This window comes from Thamnophis sirtalis, unplaced genomic scaffold, assembly GCF_051295495.1.
Source record: "Thamnophis sirtalis isolate CommonGarterSnake01/CBP01778 unplaced genomic scaffold, rThaSir2_p1.2 scaffold_11, whole genome shotgun sequence".
NCBI lineage: Eukaryota > Metazoa > Chordata > Lepidosauria > Squamata > Natricidae > Thamnophis > Thamnophis sirtalis.
In genome coordinates, this window is record NW_028261391.1 from 45,651,355 (window position 1) to 45,673,915 (window position 22,561).

At 41.8% G+C, this 22,561-nt stretch overlaps 3 protein-coding genes across 5 annotated transcripts in view; 2 read left to right on the plus strand and 1 right to left on the minus strand.

Moving 5' to 3' along the window:
- Positions 1-2,957, plus strand: part of FBXW4 (F-box and WD repeat domain containing 4) — a 95,227-nt gene extending 92,270 nt beyond the window's left edge. The window contains exon 10 of the transcript XR_015698048.1: positions 2,821-2,957. The gene's annotated coding sequence lies outside the window, so the exon portion shown is untranslated. The remainder of the gene's footprint in view (positions 1-2,820) is intronic.
- On the minus strand, positions 1-20,972 carry DPCD (deleted in primary ciliary dyskinesia homolog (mouse)). Its single transcript, XM_087725733.1, has 6 exons — positions 20,861-20,972; positions 20,137-20,217; positions 16,896-17,020; positions 10,152-10,285; positions 3,533-3,635; positions 1-2,567 (listed from the first exon to the last, which is right to left on the minus strand). Exons 1-6 carry the CDS (start codon positions 20,922-20,924, stop codon positions 2,463-2,465), a joined length of 612 nt encoding a protein of 203 aa, XP_087581859.1. The 5' UTR covers positions 20,925-20,972; the 3' UTR covers positions 1-2,462.
- The window catches only part of POLL (DNA polymerase lambda), a 19,512-nt gene continuing 17,920 nt past the window's right edge, over positions 20,970-22,561 (plus strand). Inside the window, exon 1 of one of the 3 annotated variants that reach the window (XM_087725729.1) lies at positions 20,970-21,036. The gene's annotated coding sequence lies outside the window, so the exon portion shown is untranslated. Of the gene's footprint in view, positions 21,145-22,561 lie in introns of all 3 variants that reach the window. The other 2 variants (XM_087725731.1, XM_087725730.1) reach the window with 2 other exon arrangements.

The following is a 22,561-nucleotide window of genomic DNA, read 5'->3' on the forward strand; positions in this document are numbered from 1 at the left end:
TGAAACACAAAAATTCTTTTATTAATGTCTGATATATAAATCAGTGTAATTGAGACAAAGGGATTCTTTTTTAGTAGAATGAGAGATGAACACACTGGAATATAAGCTCTGAATATTCTTCCATACATGAAGGATTGGGAAACAAGGACTATATCATGAAAATCTATTTTAAAACAAAATATTTGGAAAGGCTTATCACTGTCCATGACTCAAATTCTGGTATGTTGTAACAGATAAACCTAGAAGGGCCTCAGTATAAATAATAAAAATGTAAGACAAGTCAGATACTATGGTGTAAAAAGTGGCTATGTAATTGTGTAAACAAACTTTAAAAGCAGATATTAGGAGGTGGCACCGAGATTGACTTAGGGATTTCCAGGTAGCACGTCTCCACTAAGCGGCCATATTGAAGGGCTTCAGTGAACTGGCAGAAGGTGGGGATTTTAGGGCTCGGATTATTTACCTAAAGCAACCACTGTGGTGCCTAAAAGTGATCAGCTGGCAGAAAACAGAATATGTGCCATTCAAGTTGCTGGCAGTTGGGCAAGGGGCCTTGGCATCACATCTAAGAGTAGTGCAGTTTTGCTAGGTCTAAGATGGGGATTGTAGTTTCCTGGCGGACTCCTTTGCTATCAATGTTTTGGATGCACTTGCTGGTAATATGCTACTGCAGTGTATGTGTGAAATTTATTCTTCAGTAACTAGAATGGGTAGAATGTCCCTCAGGTGAGAGCCAAGAGGAATGAATACATACTGACTCCCAGTAAGGGGAAGGATCGGAGAGATAAAGAGATAGTACCCAAGACAGTGGGAGAAAGTCTGTGTACTACATTTACTTCTCATATAGGTATAATAGATTAGATAGTCCTCATTTAGCAACCACAGTTGGAATCAACGATATTGGTTTAAATAAAGTGGTCACTAAGTTTAAGTGAACTAAGTGATTAGGGGTTTGGCCAAGTGGTTTGCCAGGCTGCTGACTTGACTTGACTCCATGGGTAGATTGGTGAACAGGTGAAGTTTTAGTTTGGGAGTTGGGCTCATACCAACTCTTCATGAGGTAAGCAAATTGTGTGGAATGGAAGTGTAGCTGCTACATCTTGGCTATGTTGGGCCATAATATGGTGGTGGGTACTTGATTTTCCCAAAGTTGTGATGTGTGAGTCTACCAAGTGTCTGTTTTGCTGCTCTCAACATAGGCAACAAGCTTTCATGGGCCCTTAGTGAAACTGCTTCTAAGCAGCTGCTGCTGGGCCTATCCTTGGTGGCTGATGGGTTTTGAAGTGTCAGCGGAGGTTGAGGCAGCAGTGCCCAGAGAGTAGGTGGAGTATTAAGAATGAAATTGAGCACAATTATGTACCCAGACCTGCACCACTGTTATAAGAGAATAAAGCATTCCTACTTCTCTCTTGTTGCATTGGCATGTTGTTATCCAGAAGCTCTTTGCAGAATGGTTAATTTCCTTTGGAGAAGGAGCCAGTTGCAAGAGTGACTGTGGTGACCAGTGAGCATAGCATTTTGCCATAGGTTTGTTTAGATTCTCTTGACTGTGCTTTGGTATTGTCTAGCAATTTGATTGGAATATCTTGCCAGGTTAACTGGGATTCTTTATATGCTCTCTAAGATGCCCTCTGTTATCTATGGTCTGGACCTCTGTCCCTCACAGCTGCTTCGGCCATTTATTTATATCAGTGTAGATTCCAATTGATTCTGGGCTGCTCAACAATAAAACAATACAACAAACGTAATGCAAAAAGAGACATAGCAATAAACAATGTAGAATCTCTGGTCAACAATATGTATCATACACCTAGCAGAGGGATCCAATCAGCACAGTCCAAAGCCTGGGAGCACAGCCAAGTCATTAAGGCCTGTCAGAATGCCATCAGGATGCAAGCCCTCTGGATCTCAAGAGGAACCACATTCTGGAATGCAGGTGCCATGACAAAAGACATGATCCTGAGGTTCCAATATGGTTAATGAAGGCCCCCATTGGTTGATGAAAGGAACATGTAGTACAATAACTTTGCTGGATTGAATCAGCTGGGTCAACACCATAGTCCCTCCAAGCATATTCAACTGCACCTAGAAACAAACTGGTAATAGTGCAGCTTGGAAAGCATGGTTGCCACTGCCACATGGCATACTGAAGATAGTTCAGGTGGGTGGCCCTTATTCCCTGGATCTAGAAGATTACCAATGCCTCCTTACCAGAATAGGTGCTGATGGGAGCCTTAAAGAGACTCTGATATATTCCTTCCTTAAGGCATTTTTTGGATTTTTGCATTTTCCAGTTGGTTTTGTTTTACGTTTTTATATACTATTCAATTGCAGATTTTAATGTTTGTAATCTGCAAAGAGTTCTGTAGAATCGTGGCATGGTATAAATGAAATGAATGTATGATCCCTGTTCAGAACAATTATTTAATAAAAATACAGACAATGCACCTCAAAACTTTTGACTACTGTGTCTTGCAGTCTCCTTCCCCATTATTAGCAGCTTTGATCTTCTTTAGTTCTTTTTGCAGCTCCTCTTCTGCAGCTAGTATTTCTGTTGGCTTTTGATACTATTGGAAAGAAAATAGCATGAATCTCTGTTAGCAAAAACAGAAGTGCTATTAACAAAGTTAATTTGCAAAATTGAAAACAAGAAGCAAAATCATTGAGATGTCATGCTTTTAGATTCATCTTTTTCAGCCATTTAAGATATAAAACCTAGAACATAAGGCTGTATCTCAAACATAATATGTAATACACATTTTTAGTTCAAATATTGAAATCTGCCTTATTGTATTTTTTATCCCATTTATCCTGCTGCAGAGTGAAATATCCCATGGCAGAGAGTGCACTTGAACTTTTCCAGTTGTTCATTGGATACCTCCATGTTCTTTGAAGAATGTTATTTCTGCACAGAACATCATTAAAAATGTCAATTATTTCAGACTTTGAAGCAGAAATAGTAGCATCTATTTATTTTTTTCTATTATAAGCCTTACTGGTATAATTTTTAATTCTTAACTTTCATCCAAAGGTTAGTTTCCCCCATGTGTATAGCTCAGGTTTTATACAGTTGGTCCTTAATTTACGACCACAATGGAACCCAAAATTTCCATTTCCAAAGCAAGTCAGTTGTTAAATGAGTTGTGTCCCATCTTATGACCTTTTCTGCCATAGTTGTTAAGCAAATCACTACAGATGTTAAGTGAATTAGCCTTTCCCCATTGACTTTGCTTGTTGGAAGCTAGCTGGGAAGGTTACAAATGGTGATCACATGACCTCGGGACAGTGCAGCTGTCATAAATACATGCCAATTGTCAAAGTCCTGAATTCTGATCATGTGAACTTGGGGATATTCCAACCGTTGTAAGTGTGAAACCCAGTCATAAGTCACTTCTTTCAGTACCATTGTAATTTTGAGAAGTCATTAAATGAATGGTTGCAAGTTGAAGACTATCTGTAAAGGCGCCAGCACAAAAGAGGACTGAAAACAGTAATATGCTAATGATGTCAGATTAGCATTATGAGAACTTACTGTGATGATCAATGTATTATTGGCATGAGTAAAACTCAAAGCTGTGCTGTCCAAAGGCAGTTGGAATCGGTCCAAATCAGGAATAGTGAATTTCTTGTAGTATCTGAAAGTAATGTGGACATGAAAATAAAGACACTTCATTTCTTCATTAGTGGAAGATAAAGAATACAAAATTATGTTTTTACATGAAAGAAATTTCAGGATTGTTCCAAGAGTTAGAAGCTGAGTATCTTTCATTCAAGTCTGCAAGATTCCACTTAGAATTATTTTTAATATAGTAAAATATATAAATACATAAACTGAGTTATATTTAAAAATCTGCCTGAACATATGTCACTATTAATTTGACCAGAAGTATATGCATTTCAAATGCAGCCATATACTAAAATCTAGAGGAAGCAAGCATCAACCATTTTTCTTAGAAAAGAGAGGAAGGAAGAGAACAGTGGCAACCATTTCCAAAAATCTTGCCAAGAAAACTAATCTAGTCATCAGGAATTAACCCTGACTTAAAGGCACAAAAATGGGCTTCCCAAACTCTGGGATATGTACTAAACAAATCATCGCTCATAAGGATAAGAGTTAGATAGGCTACGTTAACAGTTTGAATGTTAGTTTAGTTTTGATCACCTTGACTATGCATGGTATCTACGCTCATATTTATTAGGCACTTAAATGATCCATCTGCTATTTTCAATTTAATTTAAGATGAAAGGCCAATATGCTTTCCTCCCATGAAACATGACTGCCATTTGGTTCCTTTGGGGGCTGGAATTCTTCCTTTATGAATTATGCTCCACAATTGATGTATGTTTGGTGCCCCATAATGAACAGGATGTCAAACCTTGAGCAATCCTTTTCAATTACGGTAAGTTAGTTTTGTTGAGGGTTTAACTGGTTGAACTAGTGCTACACAAACCACAAACCCTTTATTTTCCAAGTCTTGCTGTAAATGCACACAAAGACCAACCAGTCAGGGCTAACTTTGCCTGCTAAAGAAGAATGTTACCCCAGGGCTTGGAGCCTTTTGCTTATATTTGGGAAAGGTGGCAGACATGGATAATAATGGAGATGTCAAAGGTTAAACAGCAAAGATTAGATGAACACAAAAGACAAGTTAAGGAAGTGTTAAGTTCTTACTGATTGAGACAATAAAAAAGCAACTTCCCAAAGTAGTCCGGTGTTTCAAAGAACCTATGAAGCCCACACTGAGAACACCAACTTTATCCCCCTCCCCCCAATAGGGCTGAGGCAGTGGGAAAAATACCTGGTCTGAACTCCAAGTAAAATCCGAGAAAGATCAAAGGAAAATAGATCTGTTGTTTTGCCTCTTCCAGCGCAATGTTAACTGCTACCTTGTCCTGCAATAATTGAATCTGCTGTGGCCAACGAGGCTTTGCCTGTTTGTTTGAAAGTTTGCTTTAATGGATTTGTTTTACAGCAAGAAGACTGAATCAAATCCCACTTCAGCAGTCTTTTGCTGTGGCTAGAGGGGGCATTGTTGAATGAGTAGAAGTAGGTGGCAATGTTTTCTTTTTAAGGTCCTCTGGGAAGCTATCTTCTCTTCTCAATTGCAGAGTAGCCATTGAGTAAACTCCAGGTTTCTTCTGTTATATCTCCTGGGAAAAGCTGTATCTGCTAAAATTCTAATTGTCTAATTGTCATAAGCATATGCTATTGTCCTCCCTTTTCCTAAAGCCAGGGTAAACATCTTTCTCAGGATTGTAGGCCCCATCTTGCTTTTCCTACCAGCTGAAGATGTCATCAGAGGAAGGGGCGGAGCCAAATATTCAACCTATACGTTATTTCTATCCTGAATCCCTGACCCTCACCCTAAAATCCTATTGCTTAAATATGACAGTAAATGGCTGAATTTAAGGAAGACAATTTTGGATGAGTTTAGGGAGAATTTCCTTTCTTCCATTTTTATCTTTATCCTTAAGGAAAAAATTGAAACAAATGTTGTTGAAAATTGGCAATTTTGGTAACCATTTTAGTAATATATCTCAGGATGCTGGGGAAAGTACATGCAGCCGCCCATTCCTGCTATAAAGGACGAACTAGAATCTCTCATGTGATCAAGTCACAAACATTAACGGGAAATGAACATTATGTAATATTGGGATTGGGAACCTGTGGGCTGGTCCCAGGTGGAAGTGAGAACAGGCCTCAGATCCATCAGCAGCCCCACACAGGGAAGGAAAAAATTAATATTGTTAGACATCTGGAAAAAGAAGAACCTGGCTAGCAGTTTAGCAATAGGTGGAAATCTTCAAGTTCCCATGTAGACATCATAAAATCCCAGTTTTGGTAAAACAGTAGAATAATTTATGGAAGAATGAATAAACTGCAGACATACAAGCAATGCTTCTGTTGTTTTAGCAAAAAGGACAAGTATCTGAATTGAAGTTATTTTATTTTCTGCCTTCTTCACATTAAAGAACATGCTACAATGAATAATTGTATACAGGTGAAACTCGAAAAATTAGAATATGTGCAAAAGTTCATTTATTTCAATAATGCAACTTAAAAGGTGAAACTAATATATGAGATAGACTCTTTACATGCAAAGCAAGATAGTTCAAGCCGTGATTTGTCATAATTGTGATGATTATGGTTTACAGCTCATGAAAACCCCAAATCCACAATCTCAGAAAATTAGAATATTGTGAAAAGGTGCAGTATTTTAGGTTCAAAGTGTCCCACTCTAATCAGCTAATTAAGCCATAACACCTGCAAAGGGTTCCTGAGCCTTTAAAAGGTCTCTCAGTCTGGTTCAGTAGGAATCACAATCATGGGAAAGGCTGCTGACCTGACAGTTGTGCAGAAAACCATCATTGACACCCTCCATAAGGAGGGAAAGCCTCAAAAGGTAATTGCAAAAGAAGTTGGATGTTCCCAAAGTGCTGTATCAAAGCACATTAATAGAAAGTTATGTGGAAGGGAAAAAGGTGGAAGAAAAAGGTGCAGAAGCAGCAGGGATGACCGTAGCCTGGAGAGGATTGTCAGGAAAAGGCCATTCAAAAGCGTTGGGGACTTTCATAAGGAGTGGACTGAGGCTGGAGTCAGTGCATCAAGAGCCACCACACACAGATGGATCCTGGAGATGGGCTTCAAATGTCGTATTTCTCTTGTCAAGCCGCTCCTGAACAACAAACAACGTCAGAAGCGTCTTACCTGGGCTAAAGAAAAACAGACCTGGTCTGTTGCTCAGTGGTCTAAAATCCTCTTTTCTGATGAGAGCAACTTTTGCATCTCATTTGGAAACCAAGGACCCAGAGTATGGAGGAAGAATGGAGAGGCACACACTGAAGTCCAGCATGAAGTTTCCACAGTCTCTGTTGATTTGGGGAGCCATGTCATCTGCTGGTGTTGGTTCACTGTGCTTTATTAAGTCCAGGGTCAATGCAGCTGTCTACCAGCACTTCATGCTTCCTTCCGCAGAAAAGCTTTATGGGGATGCTGACTTCATTTTCCAGCAGGACTTGGCACCTGCCCACACTGCCAAAAGCATCAAAACCTGGTTCAATGACCATGGGATTACTGTTCTTGATTGGCCAGCAAACTCTCCTGACCTGAATACCATAATCTATGGGGTATTGCCAGGAGAAAGATGAGAGACATGAGACCAAACAATGCAGAAGAACTGAAGGCCGCTATTGAAGCATCCTGGTCTTCCATAACACCTCAGCAGTGCCACAGGCTGATAGCTTCCATGCCATACCGCATTGAGGCAGTAATTGCTGCAAAAGGGGCCCAAACCAAGTACTGAGTACATATGCATGCCTATACTTTTCAGAGGTCCAATATTGTTCTATGTATTGTTCTTGTTTTATTGATTGCATGTAATATTCTAATTTTCTGAGACGGTGGATTTGGGGTTTTCATGAGCTGTAAGCCATAATCATCACAATTATGACAAATCACAGCTTGAACTGTCTTGCTTTGCATGTAATGTGTCTATCTCATATATTAGTTTCACCTTTTAAGTTGCATTACTGAAATAAATGAACTTTTGCACGGTATTCTAATTTTTCGAGTTTCATCTCTATAATAGGGAAATTACAAAAGTCGCATAATCCAAATTCTATCCAAGAGCCTAGCAGTTTTGTGGTGACACAATTTTTGTTGTAAAAACATAAATGAAAAATGTGTATTCCTCTGATAAAGCCAATTCCACTCCTGAAGCTAATAATTGAAATGGTTTCTTAAAGACCTCAAATTACTAAAAGGCATGAAATACTCTTTGAGACATTAACTTTGTTCCACATGTGGGTGCTAGGTTAGTTTTTCTTGTTATAACACTTGCATTACAAATAGAACTCAGAGGGGCTTAGCTACTAATGATTTCTTGTTCTGTTTTGATTGGATATTTAGGTGGCAATTTTCTTTCTGCCTTGCAAAATTTCAGTGAATTGCATTGAAAGTAGCATTTTTAGCTACACATCATGCAGATATCCATTGTTAAGGGCTTAGCCTGTGAATTATTCAGCTTCCCAGAGTTGCCTTATCAGTGAGGGGGAAAGCATATAAATTTAATAAATATATTTCCATTTAACCAGTAAATCATAGTTAAATCATGGCTAAGATAAATATGTGATTGAACAAAATATTGTGTTCCACCACCGACCAAACAGAACAAATAATGTAAAAGCTGTTTGTTGCAGCATTAATCCAACTATTCCTGGTTTCTTTGGTAGACAGAATAATTGAGATTTACTTTAGAATTTTTATTCAATCATGTCTGGAATTTCCAACAAGCAAAGCAAGCAAATGTAAAATGTCTATGCTAATTAAGGTATCCATTCCCCCCCCCCCAAATAAAACTATATCAAGGTTTGTATTTTATATGCTACGAACAATGGTGTCATTGCTTCGGAATTGTCCAAAACACGTTGGACTGTAAAATATACTGGGCTACTAAATAGCAAATGATTTCTTACTGGATCTGCTACACTGTATCTTCTTTTTAGTATTAGCTGGCAGCCTCAAGGGGGATATGAAAAAAATGGGTTTCTCTTATTCTTTGCCTATCAGCAACTATAATTTAGAGCTACTTATTACTGTACCTTGAGTTTTTAGTTAAATATCATATCTAACACTTATTTATCGTGAATTTGTTTAGTTCTTTTTGAAAGGCATTATTAGTAAACACGGTCTATGTCATAACAGTAAAATTTATGCTTGTATTTATATGCAAGAGAACTCTGTCTTAATCTACAAGTAAAATTCACAGGTGATCCTGATTTAAAATGAGACTCTGCAGAAGGCTGAGATATTTAAGGACTGCTGAAATCAACAAATACTAAATAATATTCCTACCTATTAAGAGGAAATCCACTGAACTTCAGGAACCTGATTCTCTACCTGCCAGTTCCAGTGAGATAACAAAGATGCTAAGTAGAATGACCCAGAAGGTTAATGTAGTCTGGCCTTTATAGTGAAATGTTTGACAAGTCCTGACCATGTCCCTAGTTTTTTATTGTCATTGATTAATTATACTCTTTGCCCTCAGAAGAACTTTAGCGTAACATAAATGGTCAAATAGAAAATAGAAGTTCTTGCCAACAGCACCACCTCTGGGTAAATATTAGGGATTGCATAGAAATGGAAAGAGTAGGATAAACAAATGCTCTTTTTTCCAGGACTATAGCTCGATTCATACATAAAATTAAGACATATTGATGTTTGTTTTTTATTTAGCATTGCACTCAAACCTATCCATTAGGGATATGTGCAAAATACAATACCATGGCTTGTTCAAAAATCATACTCTTCGTAGTGTTATGTGTAAATACTAAAAAAGCTCAAATTATGTATGAGCTGTTGGTGTTTAAATTGAAAGTGCACTGACGATGTCTCCTTGAATGGTGACGAAATGTTTGCAACCTAATTGCCAAGCTCGGAGCTCAAATCAACAGCCCAGCTACCAACCAGAGCTACTAATATTCAAGTACAGGTCAGGTCAGATTATTTTGCTAAAACAATATACCATATTTTTCAGAGTATAAGACACACTTTTTTCCCTCAAAAAAGAGGCTGAAAATCTGGGTGCGTCTTATACACTGAATACAGCATTTTTTGTCTCCTGAAACCCCACCCCCTTCACCAAAGTGGTCGTGCATAGCCTCTAGGAAGCTTTCAGAGAGCTCCTGGGGGCTGGGGAGGACAGAAATGAGCAAAAAATGCCCTGTTTTTTGCTCAATTTTACCCCTCCCAACCCCCAGAAGCACTCTATAAGCTTCCTAAAGGCTATCCACGCCTCCATTTTTAAAATGAAAAATGGGTCTGTTTTCGTGAAAAATTGGGCCATTTTTGCCCCCCCCCCCCAGCACTCGGCAAGCCCACTAAAGGCTAGTCATGCCTTTTTTTGGGGGGGGGGAAATGGGCCGTTTTTTGGAGGCTTGCAGAGTGCAAAAACTTTTTTTTAAATTTGTCTCTTCAAAACCTTGGTGCGTCTTATACTCCGAAAAATACGGTAACTATTCTAACAATATAACTGTTAGGAAAAGAAAAATTCAGGATATTACAATAGAGAACTAACATCATTTCCACATCCTATAAGCTACCCGCAAATGCACCCAAATTTATCCCACCATGAGTGAATCTGATTACTGACTTCTTATTTGTTGTGTGGACCACACAGCAACACTGATCCTTTTCTACTGAGACACTGTAGACATCCTTAGGATATGGCAGGTTTCGGATCCGCCACTGGAAACTGCTTTTGGTGTCTTTTCGCATAAAGACAGGCTAAAGAAAAGAGAAATGGAATTCAGCCCAGTGTTGTTCAGTTCAACTAGACAGCAGCTGTAATAACTGTACTATAACAACATGAATTGGAATTGCCAAAATTATGCATGGAATTGTGCCGGACTCTTATCTCAATTGAAGCAACACTGGTACAAGCATCTCTAAGTTAAATACCTCTCCCCATGAGATTTTCACAATTTATATAATACATTCTTTTGTGGAATACTGTCAGCACTCCTTCATTTGAATAATCAGGAAAGAAAACCACAAGACTCCATTGATAGAAATCAAGTGTACTTTTACTAATTATAAATGAACAGAAGCGTAGCAAAGCGAAGACTGATTATTTAGACGCGAAAGCAAATGATATATAGAATAACCCATTCCCCACCCCTTGGCATCCCAGTCACAGTCCAATCATAATTCTCCCAAGTGTCAGGTGCAAGATAACTTCGAAAGGCATCACCAAGATGGAATGTCGATGCCGTTGGCCTTGGCGGGAAACTTGTCCGTTTCACAAGATGCAGCATCTTCACAAATCCAAAGTGCCCCGCCAATTTGGAATCATGAGCCCGTTGGAGAACAATTAGACGAAGAGAGGCAGGGATGTAAAGCTTCGCCCCAATCCATGGCAAATCATCCCTCATGGTGCATTCACCCTGATGTTGCCGGAACCAATCATCTTGAGGAAGAGCCTTCTTGAGATCGGAAAGAAAATCCTGAGACACGTCCACCTTAGAGCATGTCTGTTGTGTAGTAACAACAGGAGCAGCGAGACTTGACGTGGGAACAACGGGCTGGACAACGCTGAGCTTAGAGCAGTTGTATTGAGGGAGCCTGGACAAAGCATCAGCCATGAAGTTCTTCCCCCCCCGGGATATACTTAAGCATGAAATTAAAACGATTGAAATGCTGAGCCCAGCGCATCTGTTTAGGGGAAAGCCGCCTGGGAGTCTTCAAAGCCTCCAAGTTCTTATGGTCAGTCCACACCTCAAACGGGTGTTTAGCGCCCTCCAGGAAATGGCGCCATGTGGCCAAAGCCCAACGAACAGCAAATGCTTCTTTCTCCCAGATTGCCCAACGTCTCTCTGTGTCCGTGAGTTTACGAGGGGTGTAGGCATAAGGTTGTAAGTTACCTTGGTCGTTGGTCTGAAGCAATACGGCCCCCACCGCCACGTCGCTGGCATCAGCTTGAACCACGAATGGCTTGTCCATGTCTGGGTGCTTCAGAACCGGCTCCTCGGCAAAAAGTCGTTTCAACTTCTCAAAAGCAGCTTGACACTTCATGGTCCAATTCAATGGCTTGCTAGGCTTGGGTTTTGGCCCACCTTTGGACTTCAACAAATTAGTGATGGGAAGTGCAATCTTGGCAAAAGAAGGGATAAACTGACGATAGAAATTGGCAAAACCCAAAAACTTCTGCTACTGCCTGCGTGTATGGGGCGCCTCCCACTCAGTGACCGCTTTGACTTTAGCGGGGTCCATCTCCACACCTGCGTGGGAGATACGATAGCCAAGGTAGTCTATCTTCTCCTGGTGAAATTCACATTTGGACAACTTGGCATAAAGCTCCGCGGCTCAGAGTTTCTTTAGGACAGTGCGGACCAACTTGACGTGTTCGTCATGTGTTTGCGTGTAAATAAGGATATCATCCAAATATATGATAATGCCCTTGTAGAGGTGGTCATGCAAAACCTCATTAATTAACTGCATGAAGACTGCAGGCGCCCCCTGCAGGTCAAAGGGCATTACACGGAACTGGAAACAACCCAGGGGGCAGTCTTCCACTTATCCGGACCCTATAGTATGCCTCCCGTAAGTCCAGTTTAGTAAAAATGCGGCCCTTCCCCAGTTGGGCCAGCATGTCCTTCATCAGAGGCAAGGGGTAGAGATTTTGGGATGAGATTGAATTAAGGTTCTTAAAATTCACGCAGAGACGAAGAGAGCCATCTTTCTTCTCTCTGAATAGTACAGGGGCAGCCACCTTGGGTCTGGCTGGTTCAATGAAACCCCTTTGCAAGTTCTTGTCAATAAACTTCCTCATTTCCTCCATCTCCCTGGGTGACATAGAATATATTTGGGGTTTTGGAAGCGCTATCCCAGGCAAAATCTCGATGGAGCAATCAGTGGGCCTGTGGGGCGGAAGCTTATTGGAAGATTTTTCACTAAAAACTCCTTTCAGGTCCCAATATTCCTTTGGAATCTTCTCTTCCCCCTCAATTCTCTCCTGGCCCCCGGCGGCCAAAGTGGGGCTGGAGCCAGCCGGCTCTGAAGCTTCAACCTCCCCGTCTGGGGCTGTGCTGGTCCGAATGCGCAGCCACCCCTCCCTCCAGTTAATACGTGGGTTCCATTTACGAAGCCAGGGGAGTCCCAAAATAAGGGGTCTGTCCATCCCAGGTGCCACAATAAAAGAGATTAACTCTAAATGGGTGCCCATTTTCATTTCTAGAGGCTCAGTGTAAAAATGGGCTGGGCCCCCACCTGCAATGGACCCATCGATCTGGCAAAAAACAATAGGGTTTTTTAAAGTCCTCAACTTCAAGCCCAGTTTTTCAACCATCGCTGGACTAATCATACATCTAGAGCAGCCAGAGTCGAGGAGAGCGGAAAGCTGCTCCATCGCACCAGCAGGTGGCACCCTTAGCTCAATTGGGATTAACATGGGGCCTTTATTTGAACTCACCCAACGAGGCGAGGCGTCGTCATCGGATTCATCAGAGGAGCTGGTGGTCACGTCCGCTTCCTCCTCCACCTCCGGCTGGAAACGCTGGGGGGCATTTTCAGCAGCGTATGCAGCTTCCTTCTTCTTTCCCGGGGCCTTGCTTGCCTTCCCCTCCCTCTTGGTAGGGGGTGGGGCGGTCGGGGGAAGTTTAACGCGGCAATCCACGGCGCGATGACCTCCCTTTCCACAACGGAAGCACGTGAAAGACTTGGTCTTGCCGGTGGAGCTTCCCCTCCCTTCACTCCTGATGCGGAATGGGGTTTTTTGAACTGGGGGGGGGGCGACCTCTCCACTTCTTTCTCTTTTGCACGTTGAAGTCTAATCAAATCTAGCTCAACGTCTGCTGCATTTTCATACCAAACAACAACTCACCTGGGAAGGTGTCTGTTAACGCATTGCTGGTAAATGTCCTCATTTAATCCCAATGCAAACTGATCCAGGAGGGCCTCTTCAGACCACCCCCTCATATACTATGAAAGCTGTTGAAACTCCTGAACATATTCAGCCACTGGTCTATTTCCCTGCTTTAGGGCCATAAAATTCACCTTCCCGCATTTCTCAATCAGCGGGTCATCAAACCTCCTCTTCAGTGCAGTCATAAAGTCATCAAAATTCCTCAGGAGAGGGGAATTACATTGGTGTAAGCTCACCATCCAATCGGCCGCCTTTTCTTCCAAAGAAAGTAAAACCATTCTCACTTTCATCTCATCGGTTTCTAAATCCGGACCATAAATTTCCATATAATTCCAAATTTGAATGACGAAAAGGCCCAACCTCTTGGGATCACCGTTATATTTTACTGTTAAGGGAGGGACTTTTGCCATTCTGCATCTTCTGCCCCCCCCCCTATTCTGGCAGCAGCCCTGGGTGGGGGGGGGGAGGCTGATTCTGGGTTTGCTTGCTCCCAACCTCCTCGGCCTCTTCACCCTCCCTAATTTTATGCACGGAGTACCTTTGTTCAAATTCTTCCGTTTGCTCCCTTTCCATCGCTCTCTCTTGGGTCTTCCGCTTGGTCATAGCTTCCTCCCAGTCCACTGGGTTTTTTTTTAGTCTCCTTCTGGTAACTCCTGCATCCAATTCTTCAGAATCCTCTTTTTGCCCAACTCCCAAAGTCCATCGGGGGCGAAACACAGGCTCTTCTACTCTTAGGCCAGCCAGCCTTTCAGGTAAAGATGGGTCTGCAGTTTCCCTTTCAGTCTCCTCTTCATCGCTCGCAATGACATTTTCTTCGTTCCTTCTTGTGAGTACACCCCCCATGGTAGGTTGAAAACTCCTGGTGGGGTGTGAGTGAGTCTTCGCTTATTGTCAGCACTCCTTCATTTGAATAATCAGGAAAGAAAACCACAAGACTCCATTGATAGAAATCAAGTATACGTTTACTAATTATAAATGAACAGAAGCGTAGCAAAGCGAAGACTGATTATTTAGACGCGAAAGCAAATGATATATAGAATAACCCATTCCCCACCCCTTGGCATCCCAGTCACAGGCCAATCATAATTCTCCCAAGTGTCAGGTGCAAGATAACTTCAAAAGGCATCACCAAGATGGAATGTCGATGCCGTTGGCCTTGGCGGGAAACCTCCTCCGCATGCGCAGTAAGACAGGCAGTAGAAACTCCAGAATCTTCCTCCAGCACAAGTAGTAGTCCCCTCCCAAATACCATGCCCCCCCTCCCCGTTTCAATGGCAGCCGAAGCAGCAGCAAAGCAAAGGCTGACAGATACACTAAATGCTTCCCAGATACACAAATTATGTTCTAATACTGAGGAATGTGAAGGAAAATGCTACTAGATTTAGGAAAAATATAGACTGAGATAAAAGATGGTTAAGGAACAAAAGTAGTCTCTCACAAGAGGGGGAAAAAGTCTATTTTATAAAAGACTGCAATCAGGCTAAAACCCATTCAATAAATAATTGCATTCAAAGCACAGAATACCCTTCATACGAATATATGGGATAATTCAGGTATTCGTACATACGTGAAACATATATACTTCAACTGGATATTGAATGAAATGGAACTATTCTGTTCCAGATAGAAGGGAGAGTGCACAAGGAGAAAGAAACCAAGAAAGAAACTAAGAACTACACTCTATGGGTTGATATAGCAATAGCAATAGCAGTTAGACTTATATACCGCTTCATAGGGCTTTCAGCCCTCTCTAAGCGGTTTACAGAGTCAGCATATCGCCCCCACAGTCTGGGTCCTCATTTCACCCACCTTGGAAGGATGGAAGGCTGAGTCAACCTTGAGCCGGTGAGATTAGAACCGCTGAACTGCAGACAGCAGTCAGCTGAAGTGGCCTGCAGTACTGCACCCTAACCACTGCGCCACCTTGGCTCTTATACATACACATTTGACAAAACCATGAGAATTAGGTGATGGCACAAGGGGGAAAAAACTGCCCCTGTATCTAAGCATGCAATTATGTCCTGAGGGAAGGAGCTGAAACTGTTTGTGTCCAGGATGTGAGCGGTCTGCAGATATTTTCTTAGCCCTCCTGATCCGCGCAATATACAGGTCTTCTATGGGAAGCAGGCTGGTTGCAATTATTCTTTCTACAGTCTTGATTATGCGTTGGACTCTGTAACTGTCCTGTTTGGTTGCTGTACCGCACTAGACAGTTATAGACTCAATAATTCCTCTGTAAAACTGCATCAGCAGCTCCCGGGCAGTCTGAACTTTCTGAGTTTATTCAGGAAGAACATTTGAAAGAGATCCTAACTTTAAGGCAAAACCATAATACAGAGCATAAACCTTTTATACAAATATTATTTAGCTCTTGGCATTTTTGTCTAAATTATAGCTTGTGTCATGGAATAAATTGTCAGTGGAATTAAATCACGCCTCTTCGTTACAATTTAAGAAAGAGCTGAAAACATTTACTACCTAAGGGCTTACAATGTAACTATTTTAGCTGATGTGTTTTATATGTGTTATGCTTTATACATGTTTTTATAGGTGCTATATTTTGGAAGCCACCCAAATAGCCCAGAGCCATAAAAAGATTGGAGAGCATTTATATTCCCCAAAGCAATCAGTATACACACTAGTGTTTCTCAAACTCAGCAACTTTAAGATGTGTGGACTTCAACTCCCAGAATTCCCCAGCCACACATTTTTAAATTGCTGAGGTTGAGAAACACGACAGGACACTATATCTGGAAGCACACATGATTTAATGAATGGCTACCAATATACTTCTAAAGCAGAGTTACCCAAACTTTTTAGTTTTGCAACCTGGCAGGGAGGGAGAGGGGATGGTTCCACTCGAGTGGCGGGCAAGTGCACAGCTCCATTTGTGTGAGTAGGAGGCACACATGCCCGCCACTTGTGCAAATGGAGCACGCACATGCTTGCCTGCTGCTTTTAACTAGCTCAAATACACCCAGTTGATCTTCTATGGCTAAGGATGGACTTGAACATGAGTCTCTCATAAAGGAGCCATATTAAACTTTTCATATTTACAAAAATGTCTCCACACAATGTTAATTTAGCTCTTTTTGACCATAGTGGGCTTTCAATTGTAATTCCTCTGTTTAAATTACATTGAAATTTAAAATATGGTTGCTATCTCTTAGCTGAACTTTTGTCATAAAAATGTCGTGAGGAAAAATTGGAAGAAGCAAATGCTACTTAAGCTGAGTTGTAGGAATGGCATGATAACACATTTAACAAATAAACCTTTATATGTAGGAAAAAGACAGAGATAAAGTAGAAAGGAAGAGCATAATGGACAATTCCAATGTTCTGGATTATTCACACAGCTATAGAAAGAAAGCCTTACATACTATTTTCTAAATGAAAAAAAAAATCAAGGTAGAAAAATTGGATAAAGTATATTTTCCCTAATATCAAATGCTGAGGTGCAAATATTATATTTACATTGGTATTGCTCTCCTTTATGAACTCACGGTCCAGTGCTCCTGTTGCAAGCAATGTGGGTTCTCCCACCTCAACTTCCCAATTGCCATGTGCACCCAGGGCATTCTTCTCTCTCCATTTTCTTGCTGCACAGAAATGACAAGGATGAAGAAAAAAATAAATATTTATTTTTTCAGGAAAAAAGTCCCAAATGGGATATTAAGAAATTAGCAGGTGATTGCTATACAACAAATTAAGTCAAATACTTTTGAATTCAATTTATTTTTAATTATGCCTCTTTCCTTTGGCAGAAACAGAATATAGGTGGGTTCTTGGGTTCTGATCACTCATTTAGTGACCATTCAAATTTGCAATAGCATTGAACAAGGGGGACTTATATGTCCTCAGAGTTTCAGCTGTTTGCAACATCCTCACAGTCACACAATCACGATATGAGTGCTCATTTCCCAGCTCATGATTCCAACATTGCACTGAGCTGCCGTCACATGATCAAACTTTCCAGTGTTCCCTGCTGGTTTTCCACAAGCAAAATCAATGAGGAAGTTGGCAGGAAGTTGAAAATGGTGATCACATGAAATCCTTGCTAACTTCTTACACAGTCCTCACTTATCAATAGCAACGTTAACTGCCACGACTCTCATTGATAAGTAATGCTATCCCATGATGTCACACTTTATCACCATGTCACTTAGCGGAAGCAGTTCTGGTCCAATTGCTGTTGTAACCCAAGGACTACTTGTAGACTTTTTTACATATTAATAACATGAACATATGTTAAAAGAACATTTAAGAATGCTGGCTTTGAGCTTCAGATTATGCAATTTACTAGCTTTGTCCTGATGGTTGTGCAGCATTTCAGATCCAAAAGCAAAAGTTTGCTTCAAAGCACATAGCATCAGTCATGCTCCCTCAGCCCAACTCACCTCACAGAGTTGTCGCAATGGGGAAAGTAGGAGGAGGAAGGAGTATTATGTAATATGTTTGCCAATTTGAGTTATTTATTTAAAAATATAACAAAGGGGGGATAAAAATAAATAAATACATCTGCATGCAACTTGTTAAATCACATGAATCTTTTCCCTGGGATTCTGCCATAGTTAAATAGGGCAATTGCACTACTCTGGGAAAAGACATAGTTGTTTTCAGGCGAGGTAGACAGGTGTTATACAAGCACATCAATACATCCCAAAAACTTTTTTTCTTCAAATCTGAAACATTGCATAGCCTTAGTTACATAGGCCCAGAGAGCCAAATCATCTGGGAAGTGAGGCTAATTGAGGCAGGTTTCAATTCTATAGATACCAACACACATTGATACTTTCCAGTTCAATTCATGCTCAAGCACAGGTTTTGGAAATGCTCCTGCACAGTGAAAAAACAATTTAAAAGCAAACAACCTGATTAGTCTAACTTGTGCAAAACGGGGCAGTTGGAATTTCCTCTCCCCCGCCTCCAAGCCTGTTCTTACAATTATATTACAGGTAACCCACCCTTAACTACCATAAGTGGGCTGACAACTCCATTGCTAAGCAACATGGTCATTAAATGAAACATCCCATGATTGCTCAGCTTAGCTATGGCAGACATAGCAATCTCAGTTACTTTTATTCAATAAATCGCGTGCAGTCATTAGAAGAAGACTAATATCCAAGCCATTCTTGGAAGAAAGTAAGGAACTGTCTCCACTTCAATTCCCCCCTCCCCATTCCCCTATCTTCTACCATATGTGCCCTGTGGGTTATCCACCTATCTGCTGCTACAGCTGCCTTGCCACTTGGTTTGCTTGCTGCTGTGCTGCACAGCATTACTAGCTAGGGTTTTCTTTTGCCATGTCTTTCTTTCACACCCATAAGGAGGATGCCCAAATAAGGCTCTAGCCATCACACAAAAGAAAGCCCTGGCTGGTGTGAGAAAGAAGGACCCGGTCAGCAGGTGAAAGAACAGTGCAAAAGAAGGACTTAGTTGGTAGTGGTCAGTGGTGGGTTTCAAAAAATGTTGGAACCTACTCTGTGGGTGTGGCCTCCTTTGTGGGAGTGGCTTGCCGGCCATGTGACCTGGTGGGAGTGGCTTGCCGGCATGTGTTTTCTCTCTCTCTCTCTCTCTCTCTTTCCTTCCTTTTGTCTCTCTGTTCCTTTTTTCTTTTTTCTTTTATCTCTCTCTCACTCTTTTTCTTTCTTTCTTCTTTGTTTCTTTCTTCCTTTCTCTTTCTCTCTCTCTCTTCAGTCAGTCAGTCAGTCAGTCTGCCTGTGTGTGTGTGTGTGTGTGTGACAGTGGTGGGTTTCAAAATTTTTTGGAACCTCTTCTGTAGGTGTGGCCTGCTTTCCAGGTCTACTGGTGGAACCTCTTCTAACCGGTTCGGTAGATTTGACGAACCGGTTCTACTGAATAGGTGCGAACTGGTAGGAACCCACCTCTGGTAGTGGTGCACAGTGCTACATCACAACACCCCCCCACCTGTTCTGTAACTCTCATCCGCTGACCTGTGGGATGTTTTCATGGGACCTCCCCTGCATGTGATGAGCCCACCAAATAGAGGCAGGCAAAGATGATGACAAAGGGCAGCTGGGGATGCAAGTAGGGCAGCAGGAGAATGGTCATAAATGCAGGCACATTGAATTTTGTTCATGTGACCACAGCGGCACTGTGATGACCTGAACTTCAAACTCTGGTTGTAAGTCCCTTTGTTCAACATTACTGTAACTTAGAATAGTTGCTGAATAAATGGTTGTTAAGCAAGACTACTTATATACACTTGGGACAGAAAAGTACAATAATGTAAAGTTTGATTTCACTATAAAGAGAGCCTGCATTTGATCTATAGCAGGTGGTCAAATTCTCTCAAAAAAACCCTACCACAGCATTGTGCCCTTAACTCCCTGCTTGCATGTGCTTGTACAGTTTTGTCAAGAGAAGCCTGATAAAACCATGCAGTCTCAGGAACGATACCAATACAATGAGTGGGATTTTTGGTTTCATCACATACTGTAGTATAACTGAGACATCAATGCTTGGGGTTAATGCTGTGGATAAGGAAACAGATAAGGACATGTAGCCTAGCCCTGTAATCTTAGGGGAAAGGTCAACATTGGTTTCACTGCTCTTTCCTAGTATGGATCTCTTTCGTTTGCTTTACTGACCCACAGAATGTGCATGACTATTGAAGGCAAAACCTATATTTCGAATCTACTTGGAATCTACTTTCCAATCTTTAACTAGCAGTAAGAAAAGTTGGTTGGCTTACAGAGTAGCTGGTGTGTTTTCAGGTCATACTCTTCTGCCATCTCCTTTCCATCCTCAAACAAGTAATGGATTTTTCGTTTACCTAAAGAGAGCACAGGATAGGTGGACCTAAAAAGGAGAAACAGCAGGAAATCCCATCCCATAGAATATGTTCCCCCCATTTGGCCAGAGTGACTTTTAGAGACTCCCAGCTCTCCATCCATGCTACTCCTCGATTAAACGCAAGTTTTGATGGAAATAAGCACCAATGTTAACAGGTTGATTTCCACATGTTCCCCACAGTGATGAATACACTTCAGTTAGAAATAAAACAGACTCGGGAATTTTTTCCATTACTTCTTTAAAAAAAACAAATTTAAAGGGATCTTTAAATTAGATCTTCAGTCTATTATAGGGGCCCCCAACTTGGCAACTTTAAGGCTTGTGGACTTCAACTCCCAGAATTCTCCAGTCAGCTCTGCTGTGTGGCGAATTCTGGGAGTTGAAGTCCACAAGTCTTAAAGTTGCCAGGTTTGAAGATTTCTGTTCTGTTATGTCTCCCCGGGATCGCCGCAACCAACAGCGAAAGCAACACAAGAGACTACCGTCTCCTCGCTCTTTGGAGACCGGAACTGCACGGCTTCTCCCACCTTGCAAAGCTCCCAACTTCCCCCGCTGCCCATTTGCCCGTGGCCGGCGGGTCATTTCCCAGACCGTCTCTATCCCAGCCCCCGCCGTCCCGTTACCATCGGCGAGCAGGGCGGTCTTGCGAGCCGCACGCAACCTCTCCAGCCAGCCGGTCCCAGCCATATTGCGGCTCGGCTAGGCACGTTACCAAGGCAACGCCTCCCGGTCTTCCGGCCCTTAGGCCCTGACACGGAAGAAAACGTCGGGTCGCTCTTGCGTCACAGCGATACCGTCGGTAAGGAAACGTTGCCCTCCTCGGTATCGTTCTCCTCGGCCTCTTTTTGGACGTTGCGTAAGGGCTCCCCCTCCCTTCTCCAGTCAGAGGGGCAACGTAGGTGGACGGGTGGGTTTAAGGCAGCGAGGCAGGGCGCGCGGCGCACCTGAGTCGCCTTGGGCCGGGGGGTGGTGGACTAGATGACCTCAAAGATCCCTTCCAACTCTGTTAATCTGATCTGATCTGGAAGGGGGCTAGAGAAGCGCCGCGATGTTTTGGCCATGGCTGTCAGGAGCCTTTGACTCGATTCACATCCCGCCTCCCAAATTCAGACGCTCTTAAGCAGGTGGTCTCTGGGCTGCGGTGAGCCGGGCTCGGGTTAGAGCAACGCTCCGAAGTGTTGCAGAAAAGTTTTCCTCCCTTGGTCTCTCCACTCTCTTTGGGATGGAGTCCCACAACATCAAATGCGTTGATTTCAAGGACTATAGTCCTTAGCTGGCATGTCTTGTAAACCAAAGTTTATGGGAAGTGCATCAGAGTAACGTTAAATTGGGCAAAGACTCTCCTGGGTGCAGCATGAGAGATTTGCTTGTAGACACTTTTATTTGAAATAAAATTAACCCAGTGCTGATAGCTTTTGCTTCAGCTCCTGATCAAATGGTCCATTACTTTTAATAAAAGGCTGTGCCATTTGGTTTAAAAAGTAATTACCATAGTACTTAAAAGTAACAATATTGATATTATTACTGTGTTTTCCCAAAAATAAGACAGGGCCCTATTTTCTTTTGACACCCGAAATAAGCGTTTGGCCTTATTTTCGGGGAGGTCTTATTATTTTTGAGGTGCAGGAGGCAGTGAGCATGGTCACCTCAGGGCTGCTGCTGTTGTGTTGCAATATTTTTGCTGAGGGCTTATTTTCAGGGGAGGGCTTATTGTAGCACATGCGCTCAAAAGCTCAATTGGGCTTATTAGCCAGGAAGGTCTTATTTTCAAGGAAACAGGGTATTACTATTTTTAGCTGCTATACTTTTCATTGGCTTTGTCCAAGACTTTGATCACAGTTTCTTGGCTAGAGATTGCAGAATGCAAAAGTCCTACAAATTCAGATTCTCCAATAAAGTATTTTCCAACTCTTTAACAGTGGTCTCTAATAGCATGCTCATTATCCTTTTAATGAAAGAAATTGAACATTGAATCTGGGATAGAAGAACCTTAGTTTATCGTGTTGGAGCACATGCTTTGTGTTCAGCAAATCTTAGATTCAATCTCTGTGGTCTTTACTTTTACCAGTTAAACTTAGCCCAACAGTGTTGGCACTACTGGAATAGTAATCTGACTCGTGGGTTCTTAATTCATAAAACACTTCCCAGTTTAATGCCCATATTTATGGATCATAAGTACCATACTGTCCTTGCTCCTCCTAAGTTTAGCACTTCATTCTTCTAAAGTAAGACCAGCCAGATATTTCAAGGAAAGTTACAATAAGAACTGTTTCATATATGATGCTGTTCCTAATCAGGAAAACAATATACAGTTTATTACTTGT